At 46.7% G+C, this 18,137-nt stretch overlaps 1 protein-coding gene across 5 annotated transcripts in view; it reads left to right on the forward strand.

Annotated features, from left to right (window-relative positions):
• PIP5K1A (phosphatidylinositol-4-phosphate 5-kinase type 1 alpha) overlaps nt 1–18,137 on the forward strand; it is a 41,685-nt gene that overhangs the window by 7,154 nt on the left and 16,394 nt on the right. For 4 of the 5 annotated variants that reach the window (XM_034756482.1, XM_034756483.1, XM_034756484.1 and 1 more), the window contains exons 2-5: nt 9,036–9,070; nt 12,397–12,486; nt 16,427–16,557; nt 17,210–17,327. In XM_034756482.1, coding sequence (XP_034612373.1) covers nt 9,036–9,070; nt 12,397–12,486; nt 16,427–16,557; nt 17,210–17,327 — 374 coding nt within the window. Of the gene's footprint in view, nt 1–9,035; nt 9,071–12,394; nt 12,487–12,940; nt 13,036–16,426; nt 16,558–17,209; nt 17,328–18,137 lie in introns of those variants that run through there. The other variant, XM_034756486.1, reaches the window with a different exon arrangement.

The following is an 18,137-nucleotide window of genomic DNA, read 5'->3' on the forward strand; positions in this document are numbered from 1 at the left end:
CTAGTGTCATCATCCCTGTCCATCCTGGCTAATAGCCACTGATGGACCTATCCCCCATGAATTTATCTTGTTCTTTTTTTAACCCTTTTATAGTCTTGGCCTTCACATCATCAGCCAGGATCAGAAGTCAGTGGCTTTTAGCTCCCTGTCCTTTGGAACACTCCTCTCACCTTAAGAATTTCCATGGCTTTGCTTCAGTCACAAAGGCTGTCTGCTCGACATCTGTGAACCATTCATTGAGGTCTCTTGTCCGTCCTTCGCTTGCTCCCCACAATGCCATGTGCATAAATCTTGTATTTATTTGGAAAGTCATGTGATACGGGACGTTGGAGTTGCATAATTCTGATTAACATACGATTTTCTCACTTTACCGCAAAATGATCTTAACTTCTATCTTGAGCACAGCCAAAGCCAGCAACAAATGCATTGTACAATCCAAAGTTTGCAGGGCCGGTTTACTGGTGGTAGAAAACATGAATCATCCACTCTAGCTGTTCATGAAACCTTCGCTGCTAAAATCAGCAACGGGGCAAGGGCTTGTGGTGTTGAGGGAAATAGCAAGATGTCCGTCAGAAAGTCCTTTTCTAATGTGTGGTGTTCTCATGGACTAAAAACAGTTTTATTTGCCGCTATACATGCACTTGAGAACAATGATCTTTTCTAAGCATTGCTCCGGGGCTAGTGATCAGGAAAAAAAGAAAGGTCTGTTAGGTTTCTATAGAACACTCTTCCCCCTCCCCCCCCCCCCCCAACCCCCCGCACCCGCCGCGCCCAGAGGTGGGGCAGCTGCCCAGAGCGCAAAGCTGCGGGGGTGGAAAACTGAGGCAGGGAGGTCATGTGGGGTCACATCCTCCCCCCCCCCCCCCAGATTTTTGCCTTCCATTTAGCATAGTGGTTTTTAAACTGTCGGGTGCATCTCCCTAGGGGGGTTTGCCCTACAGTTTGAAAACCTGGCAGGAGCCAGTGGATTGGAAGCTGGTGGAAGTTGCTCAGGCCCCAGCTCTCCGCACTGTAGGAGCCAGGGCACTGACTGGCTGCCCAGCAGCCCTCCCTCTCTGCATGGCCAGGTGCTCCCCAGGCAGGGCAGGCTCAGTGGGCAAGGGCCGGCTCCAAGGGGCATCGCCAAGCAGCGCCGGACTCTTGAGGGAGAGGCAAGAGCCCGTCGGGATGCAGCTTGGAGCTGTGCTGCGTGCCCTGGCTGGGGAGTACCCAGCCATGCAGAGGTGGCACAGCTAGGGGAGCAGGGCAAGGAGGGCAGCACCTCGGCTCCCACAGTGCGGACAGCCAGGGGCCTAAGTGAGCTAGGCAGCTCCCATCAGCGTCTGATCTGCCAGCAGGTGACTGTTTTCAAACTGGAGTGTGCCTTTTGAAAACCTTTGTGTTAAACTGAAAGCGGGGGGGGGGGGGGGGGGGGGGGGGCATGTGATCCTGTGTGCCCCCCCCCCATGTTGCCTTTAAGGAGTGCAGATATACTTGTTTGCCCTGGGTGCGAAAATGCCTAGATACAGCTCTGGGCCTGATCCTAAACCCAATTAAATCAATGCAAAGACTCCCACTGACCTCAGCGGGTTTTGGTTCAGGACCCAAAATAGTTAGTTGCCGTTAAGTATCTCTGTTCCTCGGTTTGTTACTGCAACTATCTCCAACAGCGAGTTTATAATTCCTGTGTTCCAGTAGGTTTACAATGCTCACTTACTAACATGAGCATGGAACTTCTCTCCACATCTCCTTAAGGTTTGTAGGTGAAGTTTGAAAACCTGTTGGTTTCCCTCCCCCCCCTCCCCCACTTGCCAAATCTCTGTGCAATAATGCAGTAAAAGTCCATGTTTCCTTCTATTTCTGGATGTCTTGATGTCTGAGCTCAACTCTCTGTATTAGGTATTTATAAAGTGCCTGTTGCTGTAGTATCTTAAGCCCCGAGGAATAGTTTATTCCTGTCCTGTAAAGCAACAAGAGGAGCTGGCCATGAAAACGTGGTGCAAAATGTTTAGCATTTTCCTGTGGGCTATTCTCCAGGAAACTTTGATGGTCTCACTGTGAGCCTAATCGTTGTCAGCAGCATCCCAGTAACTTCAGAAATATCCTATCTCCTGCTCTGATCCATTAGTTCATAGTACAAGTGAAATATTGAAAGAAGAAGCTGTACACTAATCCAGGGCAACGAAGTCATTCATGCATGTGTTAATTCTGCTGACTGCTAGCAAATTGTGGTAGCAAGAATGAGTAGTTTGTGAAAAAGAATCTTCAAAATGTAGCAAGTCTTAATCCAGACGTTCTTTAACAGCAAATTTAAATCAAAAACATTTGGGAATGCTCTTAACATAAGTTGTTGGATAGATCTATTGGTTTATTTGTGGGCATGCGACAGAGGGCTTCTGAGAGCTCGGCCAGAATGAGAGGCAGCTATAGCTGACCATCAGGAGTCCGTCCCAGAGCACTCTGCCAGCATCGGGATTGGTCAGATCCGGGGAGAAAAGGGCTCGTGTAGAAGGCCCCGGCCCTCCCACATATCTTTTCTGGATCCGGGGGGAGGGAGGGGATGCTGCCCTCTGCCAGAAGGCAGGTGACGTGCTTCTTAGCCCCCCATCTCTCTCTCCAGGGTGTAGAAGAAGCGGGACTTCAAAATGCCACTCACTGCTTGGCCTTCCAGCCAAGATCAAGTGTTGATATATCCTCTTTCAGAGGACTGTATTCTGCCCTGGTGGGTGGTGGGCTGAATGATCTAACAGATCTCTTCCATCTCCAACTACTATGCTCAATGTTGTTTTGACTTTACGTTCAAGCCAGGCTCCTGGAGTGTCTATAAGAGCCTTTTACCAAAAGCAAATGAAATATTTAGAGGCTCGTCTTCTAGAGCTACAAAAGAGTTTTGTTGTGAGTGAACTCAACAGGGCAAGGGTGTCTTGGTAAGAACTCGACTTTTTTTTTTTTTTCCACACTGTTTGAGAGGTGTCCTCTTTCTTACCTTACCAGAAATTGTATTTGGTCTTGATAAAATTTGTTCCCGTATCTTTAGCCAGAAAAAAGTTTTCCGTTTCTTTAAGGGTTGAAGTTTCAATCTGCATTTTTTTGCTTTGTTTTTCCTCATAGATTTCAGCTTTTTGTGCTGCTCAGTATCATCTCTGAGGTAGACAAGTTGCATACATATGCTTCAGAAGCATGGGTTTTCTTCCTGTCCGATAACTAGCAGCAAACAGCCCTGTCTTTACATAACTGTCTTGGCTTTTAAGAAGAGTGATACAGAATCAAGCCTTTTGTAGGCTTAGTAGATGGGTGCTATAACTTTGCTCAGTGGAAGCTGTTATTTTAATTAAAAAGCAACAAAGAATCCTGTGGCACCTTATAGACTAATCACTGTATTGGAGCATAAGCTTTCGTGGGTGGATACTCACTTTGTCAGATGCATTGTGGGTATTCACGCACGAAAGCTTATGCTCCAATACAGTGGTTAGTCTATAAGGTGCCACAGGACTCTGTCGCTTTTTACAGATCCAGACTAACACAGCTACCCCTCTGATATTTTAATTAAATGGCTTTTTTTTTTTAAAGTGCATGTTATATGAAAGTCTGAGCTACCGCCTGACATCTAAACAGCTGTGTGTGTGTGCCAGGATTATTCAAGTTAGGTTCATTTTATGCTTTCGTACCTGCTTGACATGCCTTTCTGGAAACATCTCAGCTGTCTTCCATCTGTAGAACCTTTGAAAGCCATCCTAAATAGAAAAGAGGTTGTTGGTGGTTTTTTTTTATGTCCCTCTCCAGTTGCCTGCTGGCAGGGTTGAGACGAAACCTGAAATTGGGAGAGGAGATGGAGATATGTCTTCTTTCCTCACAAGAGCTTCTAGCAGCTTCAATGCATGCTTGTTTGATGTGGCCCTGGTGCTTAGCTTGTAAGATGCTTCATACCCTGAAGAGTGTAGCTCTCGATGATATGTTTGGATGTGGTAACGTTTTCACATTTATTTTATCTAAAACATGAGATAAAACTGAAATTTGTCAGAACTGCTCCATAAATATAGACACTGGTGGCTATGAAGCCTGCCCACCCCAAATTAGCACATCTATCCACTAGACAAATAAGTGAGGTGAGAATTTGACCTGAATTTCTGTGTTGTATACTCCTTTCAGAGCAGTTCACGTGCCGTTTAACCAAAACGGCACCAGTAGCTTCAATATGGCTTTTAGTCTGATATTTATTTGATGTGCTGTAGGAAGTATACTACTTGTAGTGGTCCTGTACTATTTTCAGCCAGCTTCTATTTGTTTCTCCTGATTCAGCTTCCAATAAATAACTCTATGGACAGTCTGAATTCTCCTGGGGGATTGACTGTGTAATGTTAAAAGAAGCAGACATATAATAATCCTTCCTTTTTTGGGGGGGGGCAGAGATGGGGGCATAGGTAATGTTTAACACTTCTCTAATCCCCTCAAAAGAGAGGCCAGGCATGGAAGTTAAACCACAGAGTATCAAAATATTACCATAACTCTTTAAAATCAAGCAGGTGATTGACTAATTAAACACTTGAGATAGGTTTTAAAAATATGTACCTCTTCTTTAATAAAAAAAAAAAAAAACACTCATGAATTGAATTTAAGCAGATCTAACACATTTTCAGAAACACCTAGGCACAAGCGAAGCTTTATAAAGATTGTTTTGTAGAAAATGTGCTCATTGAGTTGGCTAACGCTGTTGCCCTTCATTTCTCCACATAGTGCAGAAGAAATGGTCATTTTAAAAAAGAGACTAATAACTCTAACTTCTTCGCATGGAAAGTCTTTTAGTTTTAACTGTTCCCTGGCTCTGTGTATGATGCCTCCCTCTGGCCAAAACTAGTAATGCTTTTAACTGAGGAAGCTTATGCATTTGCAGGCAACTCCCAACATTTACAGGAATTGCACACGCCTGTTTACATTCATCTCCCCTTACTTAGGAGACCAGACTCCTGCTGCATGTTCATTCTAGTGCTCAAGTGTAATTAACCATCTTTATTGTGGACAAAGGGAAATAACCTATTGCCCAATCTCATAGACTTTAAGGCCAGAAGGGACCATCATGATCATCTGGTCTGACCACCTGCTCATCGCAGCACACAGAACCTCATCTGCCCACTCCTGCAATAGGCCTGTAACCTCTGGCTGAGTTACTAAAGTCCTCAAATCTTGATTTAAAAACTTCAAGTTACAAACAATCCACCATTTACTCTAGTTCAAACCAGCAAGTGACCCACACCCCACTGCAGAGAAGCAAAAATACACCAGGGTCTCTGTCAATCTGACCTGGGGGGAAATTCCTTCTCGACCCCAAATAGGGTGCTCAATTAGACCCTGAGCATGAGAGAGAGCCCCTCTAGCCAGACACCTGGGAAAGAATCTCTGTAGTAACTCAGAACCCTCCCTATCTAGGACTGTTGGCCATATCGCAATCAACGGATATTGCACATTTGTTTGGAAATGAAGGAACTAGAGAAAGGGAGGGAGTGTTTCCCATATTGCACATGGTAGGGGGTGTGTGTGTGTGTTGGTTACCGATCCTTGTTACAGCATACAGTAACTTTCCTGTGCTGACTAGTGAGCTTTCCTTGTAAACAGTGGCGCTTGATTTGGAGATAATGTATATCTGATTTCCAGATAGCATTCACTAGAATTACATGATGGGAGACAATGTTCTCTCTAGCAGTTAGACCAGGGAAGTAGGAATGTAGGGCTGGAAGGGACCTTGAGAGGTCATCTAGTCCAGCCTCCTGTGCAGGACCAAGTAAACCTAGACCATCCCTGACAGGTGTTTGTCGAACTGTTCTTTAAAAGTTCTGTGATGGGGATTCTACAACCTCTCTTGAAAGCTTGTTCCAGTGCTTAACTTTCCTTACAGTTAAAACGTTTTTTCCTAATATCTAATCTAAATCTCTCTCGCTTCAGATTAACCCAATTACTGCTTGTCCTGCCTTCAGTGGACATGGGGAACAGTTGATCACTGTCCTTTTTATAACAGCCCTTAACATATTGAGTGACTGCCATAAGGTTTCCCCCTCAATCATCTTTTCTCAAGACTAGACTTGCCCAGTTTTTAAAACTTTCATCATAGATCAGATTCTCTAAACCTTTTATCATCGTTGTTGCTCTCTTCTGGACTCTCTCCAATTTGTCCACATCTTTCCTAAAGTGTGGCTCCTGGAACTGGACATGGTGTTCAGGTGAGGCTTCACCAGTGCCATGTAGAGCCAGTTTCTTGGTTTCTGTTCTCAGTCCTGATGCTGATTTGCTGTGTAACTTCAGGCAAATCACTGTACATTACTCTATAAAACTCTGTAAAATGAGTGCCTGTCTCACATTGGTATAGCGCAGGGGTGGTCAAACCGTGGCTCGCAAGCCGCATGCAGTTCTTTTACAGTTAGTGTGGCTGGCGGAGCCCCGCCACCCCCAGGTGTGCCCTCCCCCCCCTTTCTTCACCTACCAAACTTGGGGGGGGGGGAGCTGAGGACCTCTGCCTTGCAGCAGGGTGGTGGGGTAGGGACTTTGGCTCAGCGGGGAGAGGGGTGTCAGGGCTTCAGCCCCATGGGGCACATGTGCCGGGGCTCAGGGCTTCAGCAGGAGCGGGGCTGAAACCGCAAACCCCAGCAGGTGTGCACCAGTTCTCAAACTTCTAGAGATTGTCGTATGCGGCTTGCCGGGTCAGTAAGCTTGGTATAGAGGCCAAGCGAATATGAAATCCTTTGGAATCCTCAGTTGAGAAGTGCTACATAAGTGAAAAGTTAGTGGTACGTTTTTTATATTTGCGTTTTTGTTTTTTGGGGTCTTTTTGGCTTAATGTTTCTTGGATGCGATTGGAAAGGTATAAAAAGGCTCATTTGTTGGCCCTTTTGAATAAATAGTTTTAGGTAAATCCTCAGAGAATTTAAGGGTTCGAATGGCTGATTATTGACATAGCTAATCTCTAAGGTGATGGGGCTAGCTGTGCTGCTGGTTCAGTGTGACTTATAGAGAACATTGGATTTACATCCTTACAGAATACTCACTCGAAAAGGCAATAGGGCTCAATGGTTGCTGAGCAGGTGCTGCATTATAATGACTGAGTTGCTTCCTCCACTGTGTCCCAGACATTGACAGTTTGGAAAGCCTTGTTCAAAGCAGTCACCTGTACTGCAAGGTGACAGAGTGGAGCGCTGTCAGTTTTTCATTAAAACAGCATACTGAAAAACTGGGTTATGGCAGCGTGGCTTCTGTTAGCGGGACTGAAAAGTATAGAAGCTAGCTTCCAACTGGGAATATGTTTGCTTTCAGATCCATTCTGTTCTGTAGTGACAGAACTTCCTGTTTGGGGGCAGGGGTGGAGAACAAAAGCTGTTAACTTGCACTGTCAGACGGTGATCGCCTAGCAGGCTTCTCCGGCTTCAAGCCCATGGAAACTCTGAGAGCCTCCTTGACTCCACAGCGGTTCAGCTGGCCAAATTGAATAGTGGCAGCAGAAGGTTGAGCCCTTGGACCTATGTCCCAGGACAAATGGCTCTGACTGATATGCAGAAGTGGCTGCCCTGCTAGCCTGACTGCCTTTGATCTATGGCAATGGTTTTCAACCTTATTTGAGGACCCCTACAATTTTTTTGAATGGAAGTGCAGACCCCCTTGGAAATCTTAGACATAGTCTGCGGACCCTCAGGAGTCCATGGGCCACAGGTTGTAAGCCACTGGTCTGTGGCCTTGCGTAGCACAGCTAGTTGCAAGTCAGTGCATATGAATACAGCTGTGCATTACTCATTTTTATGAAGAGCACAGAATGTACTGGGAGGAGGAGGGAATAGCTCCTAAACGTGTGGCACTTTATACATAAAAATTAGAACTTGTCATGACACCTTCCTTGCCTTAAGGAGAGAACAGACGGGGTGGAAAACAAGTTGAAAAAGCCAGCCGCTATCCTTTCACTTTGGGTAGTAAAAAGGTTTTGGCACAGAATTATTTTTGCTCACTGTTTTGTCTGTCTTGAAATGGGAGCTTTGATTGTTTGATAAATGGATCGGAAGGATGGTCAGTTTCACTGTTTAAGTGTCTTTGTGTCCTTTGCTGAAATGTGGTTTTCTTACCACCATAACACTTTAGTTTTTCTTTTGCCCCCGTTTTGAATGACTGAGGTTGCCATGGTTGAAAAATAAGCTTAATCAGACTGTATTTGTGGCTCTCACCTGGGGAGGATGTGCTGCCACGGAGATGGAGTCTTGTTTTGTTTTGTCCCAGGTAGAGGAAGAGGAAGAAATGCAAGTTTTCCCATGACTTCACTTTATGTGCGGGCAGTATGTCTGCTTTTGCAATTCTGGGCTGCTTCTGAGTATTATTGCTGATCTGTGTGGTGGTTTTGTAGGTTGGACAAACATCCACAAAAGAGCAGGATCCCAGAGTCCGTTTCTGTTCCCGTATCCAAGAAACAGGACTGGAATCCTGGCCTCAAAAGGTGGAAAAAGTAGTAAATCACCTCACTGTCATTTAGCCCTAGTATTGTCCGAATCTTAACAGTCGACTAAAGGATTTATGTTGTGATTGTAAAAACCCCTGGAAATAAGTTCATAATGGAAGTGCTGACACTGCAGCATCACAAAGCTTGAACTATGAAAATTGGGTCTTTGATGTAGTGATTTTAATTAATGGTTGGTTAGAGCCATATTAAGTCTTGGTGTAACTCAACTGAACTTGATAAAGTTGCATCAGCTTACACCGTGTCTGAATTTGGCCCTGAGTTTCTATACACGGCTAAAAAATTCTTGGAATCTGGCTGAGCCGGAGAGATCAGACTAGCAAATAGCTACTCTGTGAGAGATAAACAAAGTTAAGTTGGGATGGCTGTGTGGTAAGCAGAATGACATTTCCTTGTGGCCTGAGAAAAATTTCCCTGTGCTGTGAGCAAGAGGAGAAGTTGAAAAATCAAACATGAGTCAGTGCTTTTTCAGATACGCTAAAACATTCAAATCACAGCAGTATGTCAGGCTTTTTCTGCAATATATAATGACCTGTTTCTTTGCTAAATGTCTCTTAATTTTCTATCTTGGCAGGATCAGCAACCTTCAAAAAATCATTCACTTCAGAGGTAAGTTACTTCTTGAGAAATTGGTGTGCTTTGTTCCCTGGGCACTGTCATAAATGGGTGCTTTCTATTAAACTAGGCATTTTGAGCTCTGTATATGGCTTGAATCTGGAAGGGAAAGCGGGGGACAAAGCTGAACAAGCAATTATAAGGCTGCAATGAGCTGGTGTATTCACTTGTGAAATCAGTGGGCCTTTGTTCCTCATAAGAGAATTGGGTCCATTTTTATATCCTAATGGCCCTGGAATTTCAAGTGATTCCATGCCACCAAAACACTATATAAATGTCAAGCCACAGAGCCTGAGCTCAAGTTTATAGAGCAACAGAATGGCCGTTTACACAGAAGACAATGACCGAGGCAAGTTTCCAAGGGGTCATAGAGTAGTGCAGACAAGATGCAGCTAAAATTGCCACCTCTGCCTGAGAAACTAGATTAACTTGTACCACCAACCTAGCTCACTTCCTCAAAGGACTCAAGTCTTCGAAGTGTATGTCTGTACTGCAATCACAGGGTATAATTGCAGCTTGAGCACACATACTAGCTTTGATCTAGCTAGCTCGGATACTGGAGCAGTGAAGTTGTGGCCGTGTGCACTTGAGCATGAGATGTACAAGCCCAATACCCATGCTAGCTAGAGCAGGGGTCGGCAGCCTTTCAGAAGTGGTGTGCCAAGTCTTCATTTATTCACTCTAATTTAAGGTTTCGCATGCCGGTAATACATTTTAATGTTTTTTAGAAGGTCTCACTCTGTCTATATATTATATAAATAAACTAGTGTTGTACTGTAAAATAAACAAGGTTTTCAAAATGTTTAAGAAGCTTCATTTACAATTAAATTAAAATGTTGATCTTATGCCGCTAGCCCGCTGCTGGTCTGGGGTTCTGTTCTGCTAGGCCAGCAGCGGGCTGAGCAGGGCCTGCGGCCGGGACCCTGGCTGGCAAGGGTCCAGCAGCCAGAACCCCAGACCGGCAGCAGGCTGTGCGGGTCCGGCGGCCGGGACCCCGTGCCAGCAGTGTGCTGAGCGGCTCAGCCCACTGCCGCTCGGGGGTTCATCCGCCAGCTCCTGCCAGCCGGGATCCTGACTGCCGGATCCGCACAGCCCGCTGCCAGTCTAGGGTCCCGGCCCTGCCCACATACAGTGGGTACCTACCTTCTCCCTGGTTTTGGCCCATTCTCTTCCTCTCTCTGCACTGAGCTGAGGATGGGAGTGCCCTGAGCACAGGGCTGGGGGTGAAGGGTCTGGCCAGGAGCTAGAATGAGGGAGAGGGCTCAGGGTTGGGGCAGGAGGTTTGGGTGTGGGGCACTTACCTTGGCAGCTCCCATTTGATGCGAGGGGTGCAGGTGGGAATGGGGGGGAGGCTGCAGGAGCTCCCGTTTGATGCTCATGGTGGGGGTCGGGGGTGGGTGCATGGGGTGTGTGTGTGTGGGGGGTGCAAGAGTCAGGGCAGAGGGCTGGGGGCATGTGAGGGGGGTGCAGGTGTCAGGGCAGGGGGGGGCTGGGTATGTGTGTGGGTGCCAGAATCAGGGCTGGGGTGGATGTGTGTGTGAGAAGGAGTCAAGCAGAGGGCTGGGTGTGTATATGAGGGAGGTACAGGGCTCAGGGCACGGGGCTGAGGGGGTGCAGGGCTTAGGGCAGAGGGCTGGGTGTGTGTGTGTGGGTGGGGTGTCAGGGCTCAGGGCAGAGGGCTGGGTGACTGCCCCCCCGAACCTCCAACCCCCCCCCCCCGCTTCTTGTCCCCTGACTACTCCCTCCTGGGACCCCTGCCCCCCAGAACCCCACCGCCATCTAAGCCTCCCTGCTCCTTGTCCCCGGACTGCCCCCCCTAGGACCTTCCCCCCCACCTGTCCCCTGACTGCTCGGACCCTTAGCCACACCCTGCCCCCTGACAGGACCTCCAGAACTCCCGACCCATCCAACCCCCCAGCTCCTTTTCCCCTGACCACCCCCTTCAGAGACCCCCATCCTAACTGCCCCCCCAGGACCCTTCTTGCTCCCTGCCCTGACCCCTATCCACCCCCAGCCCCCTGACAGACCCTGGGACTCCCATCCAACCCCCCCTGTTCTGACTACCCCCTCCAGAGACCCCACCCCACCCGGGATCCCACCCCCATCCAACCCACCCTGCCCTCTGTCCCCTGACTGCCCCACCCCTTATCCAACCCCCCTGCCCTGGACCCCTTACCATGAGGCTCCAAGCAGAGCCAGATACGCAGCCCCGCCCCTCAGAGCGCTGCGCACGCAGCGGAAGGGCTCCGGTTGAGCAGGGAGCGTGTCTGCCTCCCCGCGGAGCCAAACACTGCCCCGCGGGAGCGCGCAGGGCGGCATGGCTCATGGGGAGGGGGCAGCGTGTCTGCCTCCCCGCGGAGCCAAACACTGCCCCACTGGAGCGCACAGCCCCGATCCCCAGAGTGCTGCGCGTGTGGCGGCAGGGCTTCAGGGGAGGGGGAAAGGCGGGGGAGGGGCCAGCGGCACTCAGCACTCAGCCAGGCGCTGCGGACCCCGCAGCTTGCCGCGCCGGGAGAGTGGGGTTATTTGCCCACCCCATGCGCATGCCTATGCTTCTGCTCCCTGCCCCCCGCAGGGGCAGAGGAAAGCGGGCCAGGCTAGGCAGGATTTTTAATGACACGCTGGAGTCCCGGCAGGCAGCAGCGTGCCATTAAAAATTGGCACGCGTGCCATAGGTTGCCGACCCCTGAGCTAGAGTATGTCTGCTCAAGCTCCAGTCATATCGTGTAATTGCAGTATAGCTAAACCCTTCATGGGCATGAGTTGTACCAGTAAAGGAAAGCGCACACTGATTGCAGCCTGAGGTCATTCAGGACCAGTCTGCTGGAAATTAAAGCTTCTAAGAGCAACCTGAAAACTCTCTCCTTGTACAGGAACCAAACTTCCTCCTCTAGCTTGCATTTTGCGAAGACAGTCCCCTCCACCCCTTTATTTAGATTCCAAGTCTGCATCACACAGGAAGCTAGTATCTCTCCAAGGTTCTTTAATGTCACTCTGCTATTTTGAAGATGAAGTTAGGTCATATAATGTCCCCCTCCATATTAATATGCAGAAGCAGCCCGTGAAGACTACCGGTCCCAGTGTGTGGTGCTCCATCTTGATCCAAGCAGTTTCTGGCATTGCACGCGGGGACCTGTAATGTTCTACAAGCTGCATCTTTGTATTAAAGGTGGAAGTTGAAAAGAAATGTATTCTACAACTCCATAGACTTACCCCCGAGAGATCCTCTGTAGTTACGCTTCTTGATTCTCGGCGGGGAGCTACACCTAGGATATTTGTTTTTAAAGCTTCTTGGTTCTTGTCTTCACGCATACCCCTAGATGTCTGGTTCTTCTGGACAGCCTGGCTCACAGACAATAAAGAAAGGTCATAGAGGAGTAGATTCCACTGGTGAGACTACATATAAAAAGGTAGGTGCCTCTCACCTAATTAATCTGATTGCATTCTCCTATTCACTAAATTAATGCTGCCCAGAGCATCAGGGTTTCTGACTCATTCTATTTAGCATAAAAGGTTGGGTAACTTGCGTGACAAACATTAAAGGAGATCTCAGTGGGAGCAAAGGCTGGCAGGCTGGAGAGGCTGAAGGGCTGAATTTATGCTTTGGGAGTAGCTTCTCTGCCATTGCCTCCTAAAGACAGGATTATTTTTTTTTTTAAACCTTACCCCATTAGCAACACTTCCTAGGACCCTTCTCGTTTACTGAGTGCGCTCTATGCTGTCTGGACACAATAGCGGCTACAGATTGTGATTTTGCTGGAATTTGCTTTACAAAGGGCAGATTGTGTGTGTTGGTTTCTTAAACCAGCCTATGGATGTGGGGATTTTTGGACCCTGCTACTAACTTTTGTTGGACTTCATCAGTATGTGCCAACTTGCTTTACAACAAGAGTGGTTTCCCGTGTCTGGATTAAATGGATAATGGCATGATCGAGGCGTTTCAGCAGCTCTCGCTTCATGTAAGTGGAAGCTTCTCGTTTGAAATCTCTAATCCAGCTATGCTTTACTATCCACATACTGTTTGGTGACAGGGTTCGCTTCTAGAGATCACCTGGAAAGTAAGGGAACGGAGTGTGTGGGAGAGAACTTAAACAGCACTTCTGTTGAATCTAGTCTCTCTAATTTACTATAATTGACTATGTTTAAGCTTGGGGTTCTCAGTTCAGATCTCCAGTATCCCGGCATGCTGAGTGGGGGAGGAGGTAGCAGTACTGGCTGGGAGAAGGCAGCAACCAAAGTGGAATTAGATGAGACACTTAAATATGTTTGCAGGGGCCCCAGAAACTAGTAACAGGGGGACTCCTAATGGGGAAATGACTGACAGGCTCTCCTTACTTAAGCTGTTGTTGTGGCTGTCTCTCCCTCCTTTCCTTGAGGCAGTATGTTGATTAATTTATTCTCTCTGCCCTTCGTTAAAACAATTGTAAACAGGCAGCTGACTGCTCAGTTTATGATGAGGGGGGAGGAAAAATGCACACAGCTTAATGGCAACCTCATTGTGGCTCTTTGCACCCACAGATAATGCAGCACTGCCAAGCTGTTTGTAGTTTCTTTATCTTCATCCTTTTTGGTATGAACAGTGTGCTGAGCTTGCGTGGATTTTTCAGCGATATTAATTTTAAAAGGCAAGAAGGAAGGGTATTTAGGAGAACTGTTCCAACGTCCTAGACAGATTGTGTGATAAATCTCACATGGGCACATCCCAGGATCTGGTTAGTAAGGAAAGTGGAGGGATGCCATGAAGTGGTCTAAAACCGGATGGAATCAAGAAAAACCTGAGTTCTGTTCTCAGTTCTGTCACTTACTGTGTGACCTTGGACAGATCTTACTCCATTTCCATTTACCGTCTGCTCTGTCCAGCTCACCCCCTTCCCTTTTCTTTCCATTAGCTGATCCTCTCCTAATCAAACCCACTCCCAAAAAAATAATGGAACTAACCTGCCTGCTGCCATCACACTGTCCACTCTGCTTGTGTGTTCTACTTCTTCCCCTCCTTGCATCTGTCTTGCCTATTTAAATAATAAGCTCTTTATTTCTGAGTTTGTACAGTGCCTAGTACAGTGGGGCCTCATTCTTGGTTGGCCCTTAGGTGCTACTGTAATAAACATGATTAATAATAAATTGGGAATATGTTTGTTCATCTTTGAAAGATTTTGTAGATACTCAAATGAAAGCCAGAGCATTCGTTTTAGAAGCAATGGAGGGGAAATCTAGGGAAGCCAAAACATACTTAAGCAAATTGGAATCTGGCCTAATCATCAAGGTTAAATATCTTTCACAACGTACCTTGATCTTAAATGACCAAGTCATCAGGACGTCTTATTAGATGCACAGTGTCCCTTGGCATCTAGCTGGGGTATTGAACCAATACTGACTGTCAGAAGAACACCACCTACTGAGTCACCTGCTCCGGATTTTGTTTTAGGTTCAGTTGCCTTGTATGTAAACAACTTGCACCTGTTCCGCCATAGTTTTAACAACCTTTGCAGTGGGCTTATGTCTTATAGACAGACAGGGAATTGACACAGACCATGTAACTTTGGTAGTTGTCAAACAGATCTTATCTGCATCATCCTGGAAGATTCATGACCACATAGAACAAGCTGGATATAAGCAAGTGTTAATGGCCGAAGACAAAATCGCGTGTTCTGTAGACATGAGCAGACTAGCAGATTCTTGATGTTTGTAAATAGCTGCCACAGGAATATAATACTGCATTGTTCTTGGACAATTTTATGCAGAGGCCACAGCATTTTATGCAGAGGCCACGGTTTGTTTTTAAAACTGTAATGACCAGCTGTTAGTTAGGCTTGGAAGGATCAGGTTTTTATCGGTAAACCTCAGTTTCACCCTGCACATACAAACTGACACACATATTTCCATCACTGGTCGAAAGTCCAGCTAGGCAAAGAAAAATGCCGCTTGAGAACTGGTTCGAGTTTGATTTTTAAGGATATTTGCTTCCTCTGTGGTGCCAATTTGTGTTTTGACACGGGCAAAGTTTAAACTGTTTGAATCGCAACATCTACGGTCATTAAATAATTGTCTGACTTCCCCCAAATTTCCCACAACTGTGAACATTTACATGTTCACAGTTCTGCAAAATGATGGCTTTAAGCACTTTTTTTCCTATTTTTATCCATTTTTAAATTGATACAAGTCTTAACAAATGCTTAAAAATAAACATGTTATTACAGTCAACGTGTTTTTTAAAAAAAAAAAATCAGTGAAATCTGCCAAGCCTCCTCTTATTGCTTATGAGCCACAAGCCTAGCAAAGAGGTAGGATGAGAGGGTGAGACTAGAGGGTTGAAACCCACAAATGTGCATTCTGTGGGGTTAGGTTATTTTGAGGGCTAGCTCTGTGGTGGGATTTCTGCATTGCCTTGAGGAAGACCAGAGTCTATGCTGCGGCCTTCTGATCATGCAAACCTAGGTTTCGGGAGATTGAGATGATGCACAGATACCATGCTTGTCTGCTTCCCAGAGGAAAGAGAGTACTTTGCTGTTCAATACCCACCACTCCAGTCGTTGTAAGGAGTGGAAATGAACACCTTGGAAGGAGTTAAAATCCAGTCTTCATGAGGCCAGGTGGATGGTAGCTACAGTGCAAGCCCTCTGGGGTAGCAATGCTGCAGAATGGGGATAAAACGAGATGAAGGATTGTTAGGGCTTTGTCAGGGATGTAGAGGTATCCCCATCCCTACATACATACACCTCCTACCCTAATATAACTCTGTCCTCGGGAGCCAAAAAATCTTACCGTGTTATAGGTGAAACCGTGTTATATCGAACTTGCTTTGATCCGCCAGACTGCACGCTGCCGCCGACACCTCCCCCCCCCCCCCCCCGAGCACTGCTCTACCGCGTTCTATCCGAATTTGTGTTCTATCACGTCGCGTTATATCGGGGTAGCGGTGTGTATGGCAGAAGCTAGTCTTATATGCTCTGCGCTTCAGATGAGTGGAATATGGAGCCCTTGTCACCTTAGTTTGGCAGCAGCTTAAATATTCTGGAAACAGGGTCCCTTTCATGTGATGATCTTGCTGCTCCGTGATAAGTTGTAAACAGGTTGAGAATCTTTCCCATAGAGCAGATGGACATGAAAGAAAGCAGCCAAAGATGAAGTTAGCCAGCTAGAGAGAAGCAAATAAAGGAAACCAGGGTTTATGGGTACAAAATACTATCTAGTCAGTGCCTGCTGGAAGGATGCTAGTTTAAATTGGAGCTTTTTATTTATTTTTTTTTTTTTGCTTGAAGACGGTCATCCATTTAACCCCTTCTGTTCCAATTCGGAATCTACTGCTCCATGTCAGAGATATTTGACTTCCTGTTTCCTTCTCCCCTCCAGACTACGTCATCGGCCTTGAAAGGTGCCATTCAGCTGGGCATCACCCACACAGTGGGAAGCTTGAGCACCAAACCAGAGCGAGATGTTCTCATGCAAGACTTCTATGTAGTAGAAAGTATTTTCTTCCCAAGGTGAGCGCTTTCTTGCTGCTCTGTGAAATGCTTTTACTTAAGGTTATCCACTCTGAGATGAGTCTTCCTGTGGGTTAGGAGCTAGTACTGTTACTTTACTTGTAGGTTAGGGTGTTAAGAGAAGAAAGCAGCACTGATTCCAGATAAGCTCCCTAAGACACGGACAGGCGTCTCTAAAGCACTCAATAGTATAGTAGCTAGTTCTGCACTTGTTGATATGGCAACCACACAACAGAATGCAACTCAGCCCCTAATTTTAGATATTACTCAACCTTTCCATTAGAGCAAGCATTCAACAATGATTGTTCTTGCATTATATATGATAGAAAAATACCTGCTGGAGCTCTGAGGCATGCGAGGGTTAATGAAAGAGAATTTAAGGCAGCAGTTCTCAACCTGCAGCCCACCGCTTGCAGCCCAATCAGCACAGAGCTGCGGCCTATGTGACATCCTCAGGGCCATACAGGTAGTATTGGATGCAGCCCACAATGGTAAATAGGTTGAGAATCACTGATTTAAGGTGTTAAATTTACCATCTGTGTTGTTTTTGGGGGGTGTAGAAAATTGCCTTGGGGTGGTCCTTTTTTATTTTTAAAAGAGGCCTTTAAAAGTACTGTGTGTATTTCTAATTACCTGTTCCCCTCCCCCACAGCGAAGGGAGTAACCTGACCCCAGCTCATCACTACAGTGACTTCCGGTTTAAAACCTATGCTCCTGTAGCATTTCGCTACTTCCGGGAACTGTTTGGAATACGGCCAGATGACTATCTGGTAAGTCACTGGGGAAGCCAGTGTTATTTGTCATACTTGATTTTTCCCTTCTTCCCCAGTGTAAATTGTCTCTATCCGGTCCCACTCCTAACACTGTGCGCACACCACTGTTGTCTCCGCTTCACCCCCTTCTTGGGGTTTGCCTTTATTTATTAAAGTTTACCAAGAAAAAGCCCTTGGCCAGGACTGCACTTACAGCCATCAGCCTGATCCCCAATTCCCCAATGTGGGCAGATTAGTATTTATCCTTGTTGGGATCTCTTGACCCTTCTGATGACTATTGGCTGATGTTCTGGAGTGGAGCTAATGAGACCTGCCTGGTCTGACTGTCAGATTCGCAGCAGCATATTCTGAACGTCCATACAGAGTCCTGTACCAATTCCATCCTGATTGTGCTTCTCCGGGACATGAGACTCTCCTAGCTCCCTTGAAACCACTGCTTTAACCCAGGGGGCCAAAGCAGCACCTGCAGCCCACAGGATTCACAGGGCCAAATGCAGCCCACAGAATTCTATTGTGCAGCTCCCGTCTTTGATGTGGAGATCAGACTACTAGAATCAAAATGGAGTTGTGCACACTGGGCCAGGTAATCTCTGCAGTTGTGCCACTGTATTAGAGCAGGATGCAGCAATTCTTACCTCTATTTTATACAAATTAGGTGTGATCCTTGCTTATAGGGCCCCATGGTTGGCCAGAATATGTTGCCCGTTAGCCGGTCAATGGGCCAGTATCTTCAGGAAGGAACCAAACCATTCCTTTACGTAGCAAGCAACTGCACTAACCCAGCGGGGTCCTGGTCTTTAACTCGAG

The sequence above is a fragment of the Trachemys scripta genome, chromosome 24 (genome assembly GCF_013100865.1).
Source record: "Trachemys scripta elegans isolate TJP31775 chromosome 24, CAS_Tse_1.0, whole genome shotgun sequence".
Lineage (NCBI taxonomy): Eukaryota > Metazoa > Chordata > Testudines > Emydidae > Trachemys > Trachemys scripta.